Source organism: Archocentrus centrarchus, chromosome 9, assembly GCF_007364275.1.
Source record: "Archocentrus centrarchus isolate MPI-CPG fArcCen1 chromosome 9, fArcCen1, whole genome shotgun sequence".
Taxonomy (NCBI): Eukaryota; Metazoa; Chordata; class Actinopteri; order Cichliformes; family Cichlidae; genus Archocentrus; species Archocentrus centrarchus.
The window spans coordinates 5,124,887-5,140,040 of NC_044354.1; the positions used below are offsets into that span (position 1 = coordinate 5,124,887).

Consider the following 15,154-nt stretch of genomic DNA (forward strand, 5'->3'; position numbering starts at 1 on the left):
AGGATAGCTACAGGTATCTTGGAATCCCACAGGCAAATGGGAACCATGAAGACACTGCTAGGAAAGCTGCAGAGAGTAAAGGCAAGTCCTGAGGAGTCAGCTGAATGGGAACAGCACTCAACACCTACTCTGGTCATCAGATACCCTGGGATAATAAGCTGACCACCAACATCTTGTCCTCTCTCATAACATACCTCCACAAATACAGTTTAAGTTTTTTTTTTTTTTTTTAAAATCCAACACAAACGTAAGTGGAACTGAAAGTGTGGACCTACACCCAGTGACCGTGTGCTGCTGTCAGAGACACTCATATGTGTTGCTAAAAGTGTCGACCTACACCCAGTGATAAGGCGTGCTGCAGCAACGAAGAGAGGTTATCATTTATGATAAATCTGACCACAGGAACAGGTCAAAAACAATATCAGCATCCTTTCAGTTCACATGTGTCTATTTTGCTGACTCATTAATTTTCATAGTCAGGTAACCAGCTGTGCAACACAGTGGAGTTCAGTGCATTCAACATCTGATCTACAAGAGATAAGAAGAAATGTTCGGCCTGAGGAATTTCCGTGTTTTCATCTCATGCATTCTCCTTGTCATCATCCAGACAGGTGAGTAATATTTTCTGTTGTACTTATTTACTTATTAATAATTTATCTGTTCATGTTAACAAGCAGAATGCAAAGTCAGATTACTGATATCTTCCAGTATTACAAAGCGATTGGTGCGGTGTGTTTGTTTGGTTCACCTGTTTATGACTTTGTTGTGTGACTGGATATTTTCTTTGTGTTTCAGGTCGTGGTTCTGAGATTATTGAAGGGAAAGAAGTGAGGCCACACTCGCTGCCCTTCATGGCTTATGTGAGAAGTGGCACAGCTTACTGTGGAGGGACATTAATCCATCAACAATGGGTCCTGACAGCTGCTCACTGCACTGAGTAGGAACCTGAGACTTACTTTTCTTATTTTATTTATTACAGTATGAAAGGCAATGTATTGTGTGCTTGTTATATTGTGATAATTATCAAGAACATGACATCAAATGTCTGTGAAAATTCAGCATATTGGTCTAGAGTGAGTACATTACAAATTACCGTATGTTGCTGGATTTACATAAAGTAGCAAAAAAAAAAAAAAAAATTAAAACAATGTCAGTAATGTCACTGACATGGTCAGCATAAAAATTTTGGAAATTTATAGGTCTCTGCATATTAAGAATTGATATAGTTCCTCAGATTTGTCTTGTGTTTCTTAAATAGAAACTTGTATATATGTATATATGTATATATTTTTATACATTCTATTTTTTGTATATTTTACACATTTTTTATTTCTGTATATGTCTTGATTATATTGATCATACTAGATTATAATATTTTTATAATATTTTTATTTTAGAGAGTTTGATTTTCTGTTACATGGCACTGAACAGGAGTGGCCCTCCAATCTCATTGTACATCCTGTATAATGACAATAAAGGCATTCTATTCTATTCTATTCTATTGTAAGACACAAGTAGATCTGACAGCTTTGCACTTTAATGAAGCGCGGTTGATCACAGTCCAAGAAATGATAAAAGATAAAATGTTTCCAAAATTCAGCCTTCGTCACATTCACAGTCGCAGTTTCACTGAACTGTGAAATCAGAATAAAATACAATAACTAATAACAGGACAACGAAACAATAACAAACTGAGGAGATAAACTGCAGGGAATCTAAGAAACACAACTAGAAATGCAATAAATCCAAAATAATCCTCAAAACTCAAAAAAAGACCGTGACGGTTTAATGTATCCAGAATCATTTCAAAGGTCAAACACACATTACTAAAACAAAATTGTTAAGCTAATATTTACATCTCATGGAAATAAATTATTATTGAATTCCTATTTATAGATTTTCTTGTAGGTATAACATCGTCACAGAGGTGTTATGGAGAATTTTATTCACAGTGAAATCAAAGAAATGTGTGGTAGCCATTGCACTCAATTTACAAAAATAACAGAGAAGTTACAGTTACATGAAAAAATACATTTCTTGAGCTATAATATTTTAATAGAAAATTTTTCTTCAGCTGGAGGAAAATGCCTAAATATCACAATCCACATGTAATGAGGCAACTCTGATTATTTTAGAATTGTTTTAGAGACTCCTCACCTATTAACCTTTGAGGTAAGTGAACTGTCATCACCACAATGTGTTTTCTTTCACAGTATGAGTCTGGTGATCCTGGGAGCGCACTCCATCAGGAAAAAGGAGAAAAACTCTAAGCAGGTCCAACAGGTTGAGAAACGTTTTCCTCATCCCGACTATTACAATGTAACCCAGGGCAACGACCTCATGTTGCTCAAGGTCAGGTGATAATTCAGTGTCCAATAGCAAATGAAGCAAAGATGTAACAATGAGAATAAGTTTGTTTTTACCTCATATAATTATGTCCGTGCCTGTTCACACATGTTTCAATAAATAATTGCACATATTTCCCATCTTCTAAACAAAATAATGAGGTATATGAGTGTTGGTTCCAGCCAATAGCACAGTGCTGCATATATACTTACTTTAGGGCAAGCTCTGTGAAGCTAATGTGTAGTCAATAATTATCAATATGTAATGTTTCTTTTAAACTTTGTGTCAGCTTAAAGAACCAGTGAAGAAAACCAAGACAGTGAATTGGCTCAAGTTTGGCAAAGCTGTCAGAGACCCTGCAGCTGGCACCAAGTGTCTGGTGGCTGGATGGGGACGGACCGAAAAAAAGCGAAAATCAGACGTCCTCAGGTCTGTCAATGTGACTGTGGTCGACAGAGAGAAGTGCAACTCTCGTGATTATTACAACCACAGACCTGTTATCACTGCTGACATGATCTGTGCTGGTTCAGATGGTTTAAACCAGGCTGATACCTGTCAGGTAAGCGTATAAATAATGCGTGTATGTATTCTTTTCTTCTTTTTTTAAGTAAATGCTCATTTAGCTCAACACCCTTTTGTCTCTTTCACACTTGTGAGTCAGTCAAAGAAAGTCTATCATGTATTTGTTCTCGCTGCAGGGGGATTCAGGAGGGCCGCTGCTGTGCAATGGAGAGCTGGTTGGAGTCACTTCTTTTGGACGGGGTTGTGGCATCATTGATAAACCTGGAGTCTATTCATTTGTCTCAAAGAAGCAACTCAAGTGGATCAAAGAAACAATGAAGTTGTCTGAATGAGTCTGCAGGTGTCAGTCCCCATGAGCTGAGCAAGATGGGAATCTTTGATGCTTTGCACTGTCACTGTAGACCTCTTACTTGACCATTATTCATTTTATCATTTCATTGTGTCTCTTATATTTTATGATATTATATTTTCTGCTAGCTTGCTTTAATGTTTACAGACTGCACATATATGATTGCAGCTCACTCATAAAGGTGGCACATACATTAATAGGACTGACCCCCTAAACACATATTTAATCTTTCTTTATTTGTGGATTACTGTTTGGCATTTTGGCTGCTGTCACTTCAGGTCATACATAAATGTGGATATCCCTAAAAACACACACACTTCCTGAACCAACCTGCCAGTTCTTTCCTATTTGTAAAAATGTGTTATTTTTAATCAGGTATATCAGTGCTCCTGTCTGCTGCAGATGCCACTGTTGCAATAAAACCAAGGAAAACTGATTTTTGTTCTTGTTGTTGTTTCTTATACACAAAACTCATGAAAGTAAAAGATCAAAGTGAGATTATTCCGCATGTCAGCCACACAGATTCACCATTTCATGAATTATAAACTTAAACTGAAAATGAGACTTGTTAACAATTTTTTGACAAAGAAAATTCTTGAGCATGTTTTCTCTTTGTTTATTTTTCATTCAGAGTATTTGTGCTTGGAAACACCAAAACAATGATATATTCTTTAATATACTTTCTACTTTATTCACTTTATAATAAAGCCAAATAAAAAAAGAAAAGGCACCTGTCTGTTTTTGGTGGCATCAAAAATGCACATTTCACTCCTTTGGTTTTAGAGTTCAAACTCAAACTGTCTGATGCATAAGAAACATCCATCCATCCTTTTCAGGGCCGTGGGGAGGATGTAGCCTATTCCAGCTACCACAGGGTGAGAGGCAGGCTGTCGCAGGGCTAACACAGAGAGACAAACAACCATTCACACTCACATTCATGCCCATGGGCAATTTAGAATCACCAATTAACCTAACCCCAGTAACTGCATTTCTTTGGACTGTGGGAGGAAATCGGAGTACCTGGAGAAAACCCACACAAACACGAGGAGAACATGCAAACTCCACAGAGAAAGCCCCGGGCCAAGGTGGACACTGGCCAACAGGCACTGCTGCTGTGAGGCAACAGTGCTAACCACCGCACCACCAGGTCAGCTTTATTATTATAACATGGTTTCAATATAAGCCAAATGAAGTAATTCCAACAAAGGATACAAAAGACAAATGTTCACAGACATTTTATCTTAAGGTCTGCTGTTGCTTCATTCCTGTCAGCTGATGACAGAATTTGCCTCTCTGCAGTACTTGTGCCCCACTTTCAAAGGTTTCTGTGTTTTTATTGTAACACCTATCCTGGGTTTTTGAAATCTTACCTGCTGCATATGTTTTTTGTGCAATAATAAACAAAAAAGACTAAATATAAATATTTTCAAACAGTAAAAATTAAACTGAACTTTAACAAGTTTGACACATCAAAATCTGCTCCTCGTGTGGCCAAGCATGACAAACTGCAAGATTTTGGCCCTTTTACATGTGTTTGGTCAAATACAATGTAACTAACCAAGGAACAGAGGGCCACAAACCCAACAAGTCCTCAATCCACACCACGTGTGTTTCTGGCCTCAAATATGACCCAAAATGAGTGAAAATGGATGATCTTTCCTTGGTTTTTAACACAAAACTCACTGCTGCACCCAGAGGTAACACAAAACTGCTTTTAATTTTAATTTCCTTGTTTTCATTGAAATATTGGTTCTATCAAAAGTTAGCTAACATAAACTAATGCAGGACTGTTAGCACCAACCCACCAGCCTAGCGACATCATATTCTGAACTTGGACAAGATGGTGCTTCCTGTGCTCTAAAACCTGTAACTTAACACATCTATTTTTAAAATCCAGATTCACAAACAGTGTTAAATCTATGACAGCTCCACTGTGTAAATTAGGTTTATTAAATGAAGATTTTCATGTCCACTTTAAAGCACCCCCACATACGTCAGTGCTCCCGTTTACTGCAGCTGACTGCTACCGCTGCACTAAAACCAGGGGAAAGGTTTAGTTTTTATGTGCACACAAAACTCATGAAAGTAAAAACTGATTGTTGGTGCTACAGTTCTTTCAAAATATTGTTTTGCAGTCACTACTAAATCTTTTACATTTATATTTTGCTGTTTTGGTTTTAGAGTTGCCTACGACACAATATTTGTTTTCTTCCTTCACTTTAGCTCAGCGGTAAATTATTTTAAAACTGTTTCAACACAGAAAACATTCATGTCTGGAAGAGCAAGCATGATGAAGTTCTTATTCAGACCAGACCACAGAAGACCCTATAGAGGAAGAATGCAAAATGTCACAACAAACCACAAATGTCTTCCATCACAAGGGACAGTCTCAGTTAATTAGTCAGACATTTTACCTGAAATGCTGCAGTTCCTTCATTTCTGTCAGCTGATAACAGCCAGTTAGTCTCTCTGCAATATTTATCCCCACTTTTAAATTCTTTTAATTCTTGTTGCACAGACTAGTCATCTTAGGTCTCACATTATATCTCAACATCACTTCTGCAAGCTGTGTCCTCCGTCCTCTGCTTTCCCCTTTTGTTTATCAAGGCTTTTGGATTTTTTGGATTTTTTGGATTTCGGTCCTGCCTTGATTTTGGGATTTTTGTTTTGCTGTGCAGTCAAGTAGTGTCAGTATTAAAAAACACCTCCAGTTAAGTTTGTTGTCCTGCGTCCCGAGTTTGGGTCCTACCCTGCCTGCCACACAGCCAACACACAACAGTATGTCAGGGCAATGACCTCATGTTACTCAAAGTAAGGTGATTTAGTGTCCAACAGTAAGTAAAGCAACGATGCATTGAAGTTTTTACCTTATGTAATGTATTTCTTTGTATATATAGTCATGTTTCAATAAATCGCTGCACCTATTTCGCATTTTCTAGGCAAAATATAAATGAGTGGTGGTTCAAGACTTTAGCACAGTGCAGCATATAAACTTATTTTAAGACCAAATCTGTAAAGGTAATGTAAAGATGGTCATTATCAATATGTGTTATTTCTTTTTAACTCTAAACAACCAAACATGAGATGTCCTCAAGTCTGTCTAAAGACACTTTTCCTTTTATTGTATCTTGTATTTTCAAATTTGTAAAAAGATGTCATTTTTAGAAAAGTACCCAATCATCTGTTTCCTGCAGATGACTGCCACTGATACACTAAAACCCATCAAAGTAAAACAGCAAAGTGAGATTATTCAGTCTGTCAGCAACAGATTCAGATTTTCTGATAAAGATAAATTCTTGTGATGAAAAAATGTCCACACACCAGAAAGCTCCTGGGACAAAATTGAATCCAAATAGGCCAAAAACAGGTAATGTTTCGGGCCAGAGGGCCCTTCTTCAGTACCTGATGTCCAAACAAGGAAAAGGGACATCTAAACACACAGTGATTCAATCAAGATTCAAGTAGTCTAAATTGTATAAAACAAATATACATTAGGAATCAAACATTTGAAAATATATAATGACAAAGCCTAAATAGACTACCAATAAAAAGAAATACAGATGTGAATTACAAATCAGAGAAGGCAATCTATAAACAAGAGATAAAATAGTGAATAGAATAACATATAAGAGACAGTCACATGGGCAAACAGGATAATATCAATAAATATAATATAATATGAAAAATAAAATAGAATAAAGTAGGAGTGGCAAGAGACCGGTAAAAAGGAGGATCACAAGAGTTAAAAGAGTTAAAGAAATGGTCTCAGATCAAAATCCTCATTCAGACCATGAGGAGCTGGTGCACTGAGAGTGTGAATCCAATATGCTTCTCTCTGTAGCCCCTTAACTGGCAAGGGCCCGGTGACGGGCCGTTTGTAGTCCCTTTTATATGGCAGGTTAGACCCTCCCATTTTTATTGACACGTCATTCGGCCAATCATGTAACTGGCTGCACCAAATCACCTGACAAAGCTACGTGACGCCCTCTGAGTATTATTGGCTCTGGGAAACCCATTTCTTAACATGATTGGCCGAATGAGGTGTCAGTCAAAATGGGCGGGTCTAGCCTGCCATATAAATGCACTTCATTCGGCCCGCGGACCAGACGCAGCCGATTAATAGGTTATGAAATGGGTTGTTCAGAGCCAATAATAACCAGAGGGTGTTATGTAGTTGTTTCAGGTGATTTTATTTGCTGCCAGTTAAGGGGTTAATAGAAGAGACTCGACATCGCCACCGCGCCGTTGTGGTTTGATGGCTTCGATGCCGCAATAATGGAGGGTAGCGATGGTATGCGCAGCTTGTGTAAAATGTATTGCAGCAGAACTTTTAGTGTCATGATTGCGGATGTTGGAATGATGCTCTGAAATTCTTATTTTTAAAAGTCTCTTATCACAAAGATAAATTCTTGAGCAATCTTTCTTTATTTCATTTCTCAGTTTTTGTGCTTGAAACCCCCCCAAAATTATATTTCTAATAGCTTTTCTACATTTTCTATTTCCTAATAAAGCTGGAGGCATGAATATAAAAGATGTTTCCTTCTCTTTTTTTCTTTGTTGGTTTTACAGGAACTCCTAAATCTTTTTTTAAATTTTATTTGTGCTTGTTAACCACAAAACACTCTACTCTACTTCTGACTTCTTTTACAATCTAATAAAGAAAAAGACAGAAATAAAAAAGAAAATGTGCCTCTCTTCTAAGTTTAGTTTTATATATATATATATATATATATATATATATATATATATATATATATATATATATATATATATATATATATATATATATAATTTTTAAACTATTTAGGTCAAAGGTAGATTAGTTTTTTAATATAAAGTTTCTTTCAAAACACAATCACAGTTATGTCAACACAGAGTATTCACATGAAAAAAGAAAAAAGATGATGCTCTCACTTAGAGCAGACCTAAGTATTAGGGTTTAATATTTTTCCCGAAAATGACATGAATTAAATCCCGGGAAATGACGAGCCATTTCCCGGGAATCCCGGGAAAAAGTTTATTTATTTATTTATTTTAATTAGGCCTTCTGTAGCCTGTGTCGGCCTTAACCTATTGTGATATTGTAGAGGTAGCTTTCCAGCTATGTCCTGTTATGCCCAGTAGGGGTAACGTCGGCTTGATTAACGCAATAAAACCTACATCTCGACATTCGAGTGCTCGAACTATGCGGTGTTGTATCGTTCCTCAACACTCCCTTAACAAATATAATTCGAATATTCCTCCATTGTACATGGAATTATACCAAGATATTTTACAACTGCTGGTACAAAACAATACGGTTCATCTCCACAGCATTGATAAAGGCTCAGCCACGCTGTCGTGGCGACATCTGTTGCGCTATATCTCCACCAGTGGAACGCTGTAATAGTCATTGAAAAGTTAACTACCGTACTACACTATAATATGGCATAACACAGGGCCTTGAGTAATGCACTACGACTTGGTCATTGCCATTCTGGCAACAGCAAATTTATAACACCGTGTCTGAGGGTTAAAGTAGGTTCGCTGTGAATCGTCTTTTGAAAAACTGGCCAATCCTTATAGCCTAAAAAATATACATTTTACTCAACTCCATTTTAAAAGCGAAGTATGTTAAAGCAATCTATTTCATGATAATTTCTTCACACATTAGGCCCGTATCCTAATTCATGATTGTTAGTAAGCGGCTGCAAACGAGGAAAAGAAACACTCGATTGCCTACGATTTCAACAAATTAAAGAGGAAAAAAGTACAACTGTGTAATACCTCTATTAAAACGCTTGAGATGAAGGCTGAAGCCTTAAACGGAGGCTGAACGTGCCTGAAATGAAGAGTAATGCTTTTCGCATTAAACGAACCCTTCTCTCAATATTTCCTTTAAATTTAACATTCTGAAGCTTTCTTTTCTTTCTGAAAGTCAAATCGACGCGCGCGACTTTTTTCCCGGTTTCCCGTCTAACGTTTCCCGGGAAACGGGAAATGGTTCTGATCGCATTTCCCGGGAATCCCGGATCCCGGAATTAAACCCTACTAAGTATGCTGCACTTGACACAACTGACCTGAACATGCATCCTTAGGAAGTCAGTGACAGTAACTGTGGACTCGCCAGCACATACACAGCACTACCTTCATGATTTCAATATCTCCATCTGTGTCTTTTGTCATTGTTAACCTCCACAAATCTTGTTTCATTTGTTCTAAGTGGTCTTCTTTTTTGTAAATCATAAAGTGACCTTTTAGAAACATTTTAAGTGTGGCTGAACGTGTCAGTCATACATATACACAGTCATATAAACTACATGTCTGCACCTATTGAGCAGCAAATGCTTATTTATGATACATTTGACCACAGGCTTTGAAACCATGACAGCATGCATCATTGCCATGGCTCTGTTTTGCTGACTCATTAATTTTCATGGTCTGACCACATCCTTTCAGCTCAACATTAAAAAAGCATTGTGTGTGCATCACAGTGGCTCTCAGTGAATTCAACAAGTGATCAAAGAAAGGTAAGAAGAAAAATGTGTTTCCATCTCATGTGTGGTGCAACACAGTGTGATAAAAACCTGACAATCAAAAGATAAGCACTGTGCCGCAACCCACAAGTTTAAACTGAAAATATGCAAATTCAAAATGTTTGCAGAGCAGCTGCAGACACAGAGACGCTGTCAGGGGATGAGAAGGAGGAAGGCCAGATATTAGGGCAGGAAGGAGAGAGCTGAGAGGACATACCAGGATCAGGGACAAGGTGGAGTCATTATGGAGAAGAAGCAATGTGATTTTCTTTTTTTTTTCATTACACTATGTAGAAGGAGACACAGGAGCCTTGAATTCTCACACAAACACACACACACACACACACACACACACACACACACACACACACACACACACACACACACACACACACACACACACACAAATGTTGAGGCTAAGGCTTTTATTTCTTAAACTATTTACTCTGTTGATTTCCAGAATGAAATAACATGTTGCTCGATTAAAGTAAAGAATGATATTCATCATATTAAGAGTAGAATGGGAGGCAGAGCCTTCAGCTTTCAGGCCCCTCTTCTGTGGAACCAGCTCCCAGCTTGGTTTCAGGAGACAGACACCCTCTCTATTTTTAAGATCAGGCTTAAAACCTTCATTTTTGATAAAGCTTAAAGTTAGAGCTGAGTCAGGTGACCCTGAACCCTCCCATAGTTATGCTGCAATAGGCCTAGACTGGTGGGGGGGTTCCCACGATGCACTGTGGGTTTTTTCAACTCTGCAGTTAATCATTAGTTATTAGACATTAGTAGCTACAGATGACTGCCCTGAGCCTGGTTTTGCTGGAGGGAGTTTTTCCTTCCCACTGTCACCAAGTGTTTGCTCATAGGGGGTCATTTGATTGTTGGGGTTTTCTAAACTGCCTTGAGGTGCCTGTTTGATGTGATTTGGTGCTATAAAAATAAAATTGAACTGACGTGTTTATTATTATTATTATTATTATTTCCTATTTTCCTGTCTCTCTGTGTTAGTGCTGTGACAGGCTAGTGACCTGTACAGGGTGTACACTCCCTCTCGTCGTATGACAGCTGGGACAGATTCCAGCCCCCCTCCAACCCTGAAATGGATAAGCAGAAGAGAATGGACGGATGGATGGATGGATTTCCTAATTTTACCAGTTTTACTGTGAACTGGGTTGAAGCCACACGGTGTCCACAAAATATAGCAGAGAGCCCCACCTAGTGGTGTAAAGTGAAAACTGAGTGTCGGTGCAAACAGTGAGGGTCATAAATGCCTGTCCCTCATTTACAGTGCTATTCAGATGTAATTTGAGGGCTATTTTGAGTAGTTTGTGCAACAAAAACATTTAAAAGAATTTAACATTGGAGAACAAATGTTGCAAAAAGGTTGTGGTAACCTGACAGGAATAAAGGAACAGCAGCATTTAAAGAAAATGTCTGGGCAATTACCCTCACTATGGACGACACTTCTGGCCTTTTGTGGCCTTTTGTGACATTTTGCACTCTTCCTAGTCATTACGATTTATTAGTTTTTTTTTTTTTATGTATTCATGAGAATTTCTCCTCTTACATTTTTACAGATAAAATATCTACTGACTGGACCTGCAGGTCCAACTCTGCAAAACGTAATGTATGCAGGCATGCAAGGTCCATCCACCCTTCAGGGCTGAGAGCAGCTTGTGTGCAGAGGCCTCTGCGTGTCATACTTTATTGTGGGCATGGAGAGTTATTCGTTTTGGCCAGAGCCGGCCTGAGGCATTAGCGACATATGCATAGGGCCCCCTGACCACCAGGAGGGCCCAAGCTCACCCACATTTGTCACGAAACATTTTTTTCTTTTTAAACACACGCCAATGTCGTAAAAGAAAGAAGAGACTATTCCAAATGTCAAGTTTTGTACAATTATAGCAATACAAATGAATGAATAGGCTACACTGACTTCCTGTGTCAGCATGCATTCAGGTAGTTTACGCAGACATCCACGTCAGCAGTTGTGACCTGATGGTCCGTCAGTTACTACCATTTGTGGATGGAGCTTGAGGGAATTAATTATTGCAGATTTAAGGAATGTAAGGCTTATTGGGGAGCACACTGTGTTTATCTTAAGAAGTTGGAGAGGTGCAGCAAGGAGTAGAGTGGGGGTCGCATAACTGAGCGAGCAGAGCTGGCCTGAGAGGTAAACATATATCCTTATATGGGTTTTATGGCCCCGAACCATAAAGAACGGGGGCGCGCACAGACAGTCAGATTGCAGGGCGCTTAGGGGGAGACAACAGCATGAATGCGGTAAGGGAGAATTAATCTGCAATCTCCAAGCATGCTTGTGTTAAAATCTGCATTATTTTTGACCTTATGTAATATGTGTGGTGATTAATAAATTGTTAAAAATGAAACTGAAAGTCCGATCTCTGCTCTTTCATTACGAACCCGGGAGGGGAAAAGACGGTGTAAGATTAATTCCCCAACAAATTGGGGGCTCGTCCGGGATGAAAGAGGGAGAGATATGACAGAATTGGATAGGTCTGTTTGACTCAGACGAACCGGGAAAACAGCTGATCTGACCCCGCGCGCGAAATATGAAAAGGTAAGGCAGAAACCTGTTTTACCGAATGTCTGCCGATTGACTATTTTAAAAATAGTGGTCAGATCACGTTTAACTCCCGTGTTTCTAAATTTAAAAAGGACATTAATAATGCAGAATCCCGAGAAATATTGGGTTATTTAACGAATGGTTTTAGTATAGGAAAAAGTGAAATAATAAGAAGAAATAGGTTTGCTCAGCGACTGGTTATCGCCACTCGATCTCAGACGTGATTTCGGGGCCACTCGGTTGGACCGGTGGAAAACTGGGTGAGATGCCCGAGGGGATTGGAGCTCCCTCGAATATTAGATAGTTTTGCCTAGCAAGTGGTCGAGGCCAGCCGCGATTAGACGTAATCGCGGTCCACGCGGTTGGACCGGTGGGAGACCAGGTGAAATTCCTGAAGAGGATTGAGGCTCTCTCGAAGATAAAATTTCTAAATATAAGGGTGAAAGTCCCAGAAAAATTATTAAGATTCATTCTTAGTATATCAAAATGACTGAGCGTTTCAGAATGATGATTAAGAAAAATTTCTAAATATAAGGGTGAAAGTCCTAGAAAAATTATTAAGATTCATTCTTAGTATATCAAAATGACTGAGCGTTTCGGAATGATGATTAAGAAAAATTTCTAAATATAAGGGGGAAAGTCCCAGAAAAATTATTAAGATTCATTCTTAGTATATCAAAATGACTGAGCGGTTCGGAATGATGATTAAGAAAAATTTCTAAATATAAGCGTGAAAGTCCTAGAAAAATTATTAAGATTCATTCTTAGTATATCAAAATGACTGAGCGTTTCGGAATGATGATTAAGAAAAATTTCTAAATATAAGGGTGAAAGTCCTAGAAAAATTATTAAGATTCATTCTTAGTATATCAAAATGACTGAGCGTTTCGGAATGATGATTAAGAAAAATTTCTAAATATAAGGGTGAAAGTCCCAGAAAAATTATTAAGATTCATTCTTAGTATATCAAAATGACTGAGCGTTTCAGAATGATGATTAAGAAAAATTTCTAAATATAAGGGTGAAAGTCCTAGAAAAATTATTAAGATTCATTCTTAGTATATCAAAATGACTGAGCATTTCGGAATGATGATTAAGAAAAATTTCTAAATATAAGGGTGAAAGTCCCAGAAAAATTATTAAGATTCATTCTTAGTATATCAAAATGACTGAGCGTTTCAGAATGATGATTAAGAAAAATTTCTAAATATAAGGGTTAGAGGCCCGGAAAAATAATTCACAATTATTCTCAGTATATCAAAATGACTGCGCGTTTCGGAATGATTGTTAATAAAAATTTCTAAACATGGCAAAAAGAACCCAGAGGTAAGAAGAGAGCTGTTTGGGTCACGGAGACTATGCTGTAGTCACGCGAGACTTTGTGAATCTCGGCAGTATCGTTAATGGCGGCGTGACTCTATCAGCAAACATTTGCGTGATTAGCCTTTTTTTTTTCGCCAATTTATAACTAGACAGGCTTAAAACTAAAAAAATATAGGTAGTTTCTTAGCCTAACTTAAATTATTTTCAACAATCTGGAGGACGGTGAAGAGGACCTGGATAGTTTGCTGCGGTACATCGACGGGTGTTTTGAGCGAGTCGTCATGGGGAAAACAGACAAGACGCCGACTCCCTCCACCAGCAAAGCAACGCCGTCCACAAAAAGAAGCCGCCCAGAAGATTCCCCAGAGGCAACTTCGCCACCCACCACCAATATTGTGGACATTCTGGAGTCCATTAATAACAAATTGTCCAGCTTTGACGCCCGCTTGGCCCTGGTTGAAATCCTTCACAAGGAGTTTCAGGCCCTGCGGGAGTCAGTCGAGTTCAGCCAGCATCAGGTGGAAACACTGGCTGCTGAAAACGCTGTCCTCAGAGAGTCGGTGAATTCCCTCACCGAGGAAACGACCCGGCTCTCAGAAGAAAATAAGAAAATTAAAGAATCGATTATCGAGCTTCAGGCCCGCAGCATGAGAGAAAATCTTGTGTTTTCAGGTATCCCGGAGAAGGCAGAGGAGGACCCGGAGGCTACAGTGAAGGAATTTATCCAAACTCACCTGAAGCTCCCGGAGGACGCCGTGAAGACCATCGCCTTCCATAGAGTCCACCGCCTGGGAGGGAAGCGACCCGGAGCACGCAGACCCAGACCGATCGTGGCCAAATTCGAACACTTCAAAGAAAAAGAGCTGGTGAAGAGCCGCGGCCGGGAGCTGAGAGGGACGGACTTCAGCGTCAACGACCAGTTTCCAAAGGAGATTCTGGAGCGACGCAAGGCCCTATTCCCCATCCGGAAGAAGTTCATGCAGGGAGGCTCCCGGGCTGTCATCGCCGTGGACAAACTGTATGTAAACGGACAGCTTTACCGAGACAAAAACACCACGCCATGGCTCTGCTGATCGATCAGGTGATCTGTGTCCATATTAACGTTCTTTTCTGAGTTTTTTTTTCAACCATCTAAACAGTACCATTAAATAGTCTAAATCTGTCTAAGTAGTACCATTAACGCCGACGAGTCAGCATAGTACCGTGATCGTTTGTTTGTTTGTTTGTTCTGTTTTGTTTTCCCCTCATCTAATTTCATTCTTATGTCACTTAGGTCACTTTTTACACGTCTTTTTTCTTTCTGCACTCAGCAATATGTTTACGTCACTTACAATGCTACAGTTTACTACACTAACATACAGCGCAGATGCACACACACCAACATACAGCGCACATACACACGCACACATCAATATAAAGGGCACACGCCAACATACAGAACATATGTACACACACACACACATCCTTAGTGAGCACACAACAGTCCATCAGTTAGTTTAAATATGAGCACACTCA

At 38.9% G+C, this 15,154-nt stretch overlaps 1 protein-coding gene across 1 annotated transcript; it reads left to right on the plus strand.

Moving 5' to 3' along the window:
- Positions 1–394: 394 nt before the first annotated feature.
- LOC115785887 (granzyme K-like) lies at positions 395–3,706 on the plus strand. Its single transcript, XM_030737805.1, has 5 exons — positions 395–611; positions 796–937; positions 2,214–2,352; positions 2,636–2,905; positions 3,045–3,706. The coding sequence occupies exons 1-5, from the start codon at positions 548–550 to the stop codon at positions 3,198–3,200; spliced, it is 771 nt and encodes a 256-aa protein (XP_030593665.1). The 5' UTR covers positions 395–547; the 3' UTR covers positions 3,201–3,706.
- Positions 3,707–15,154: the final 11,448 nt, after the last annotated feature.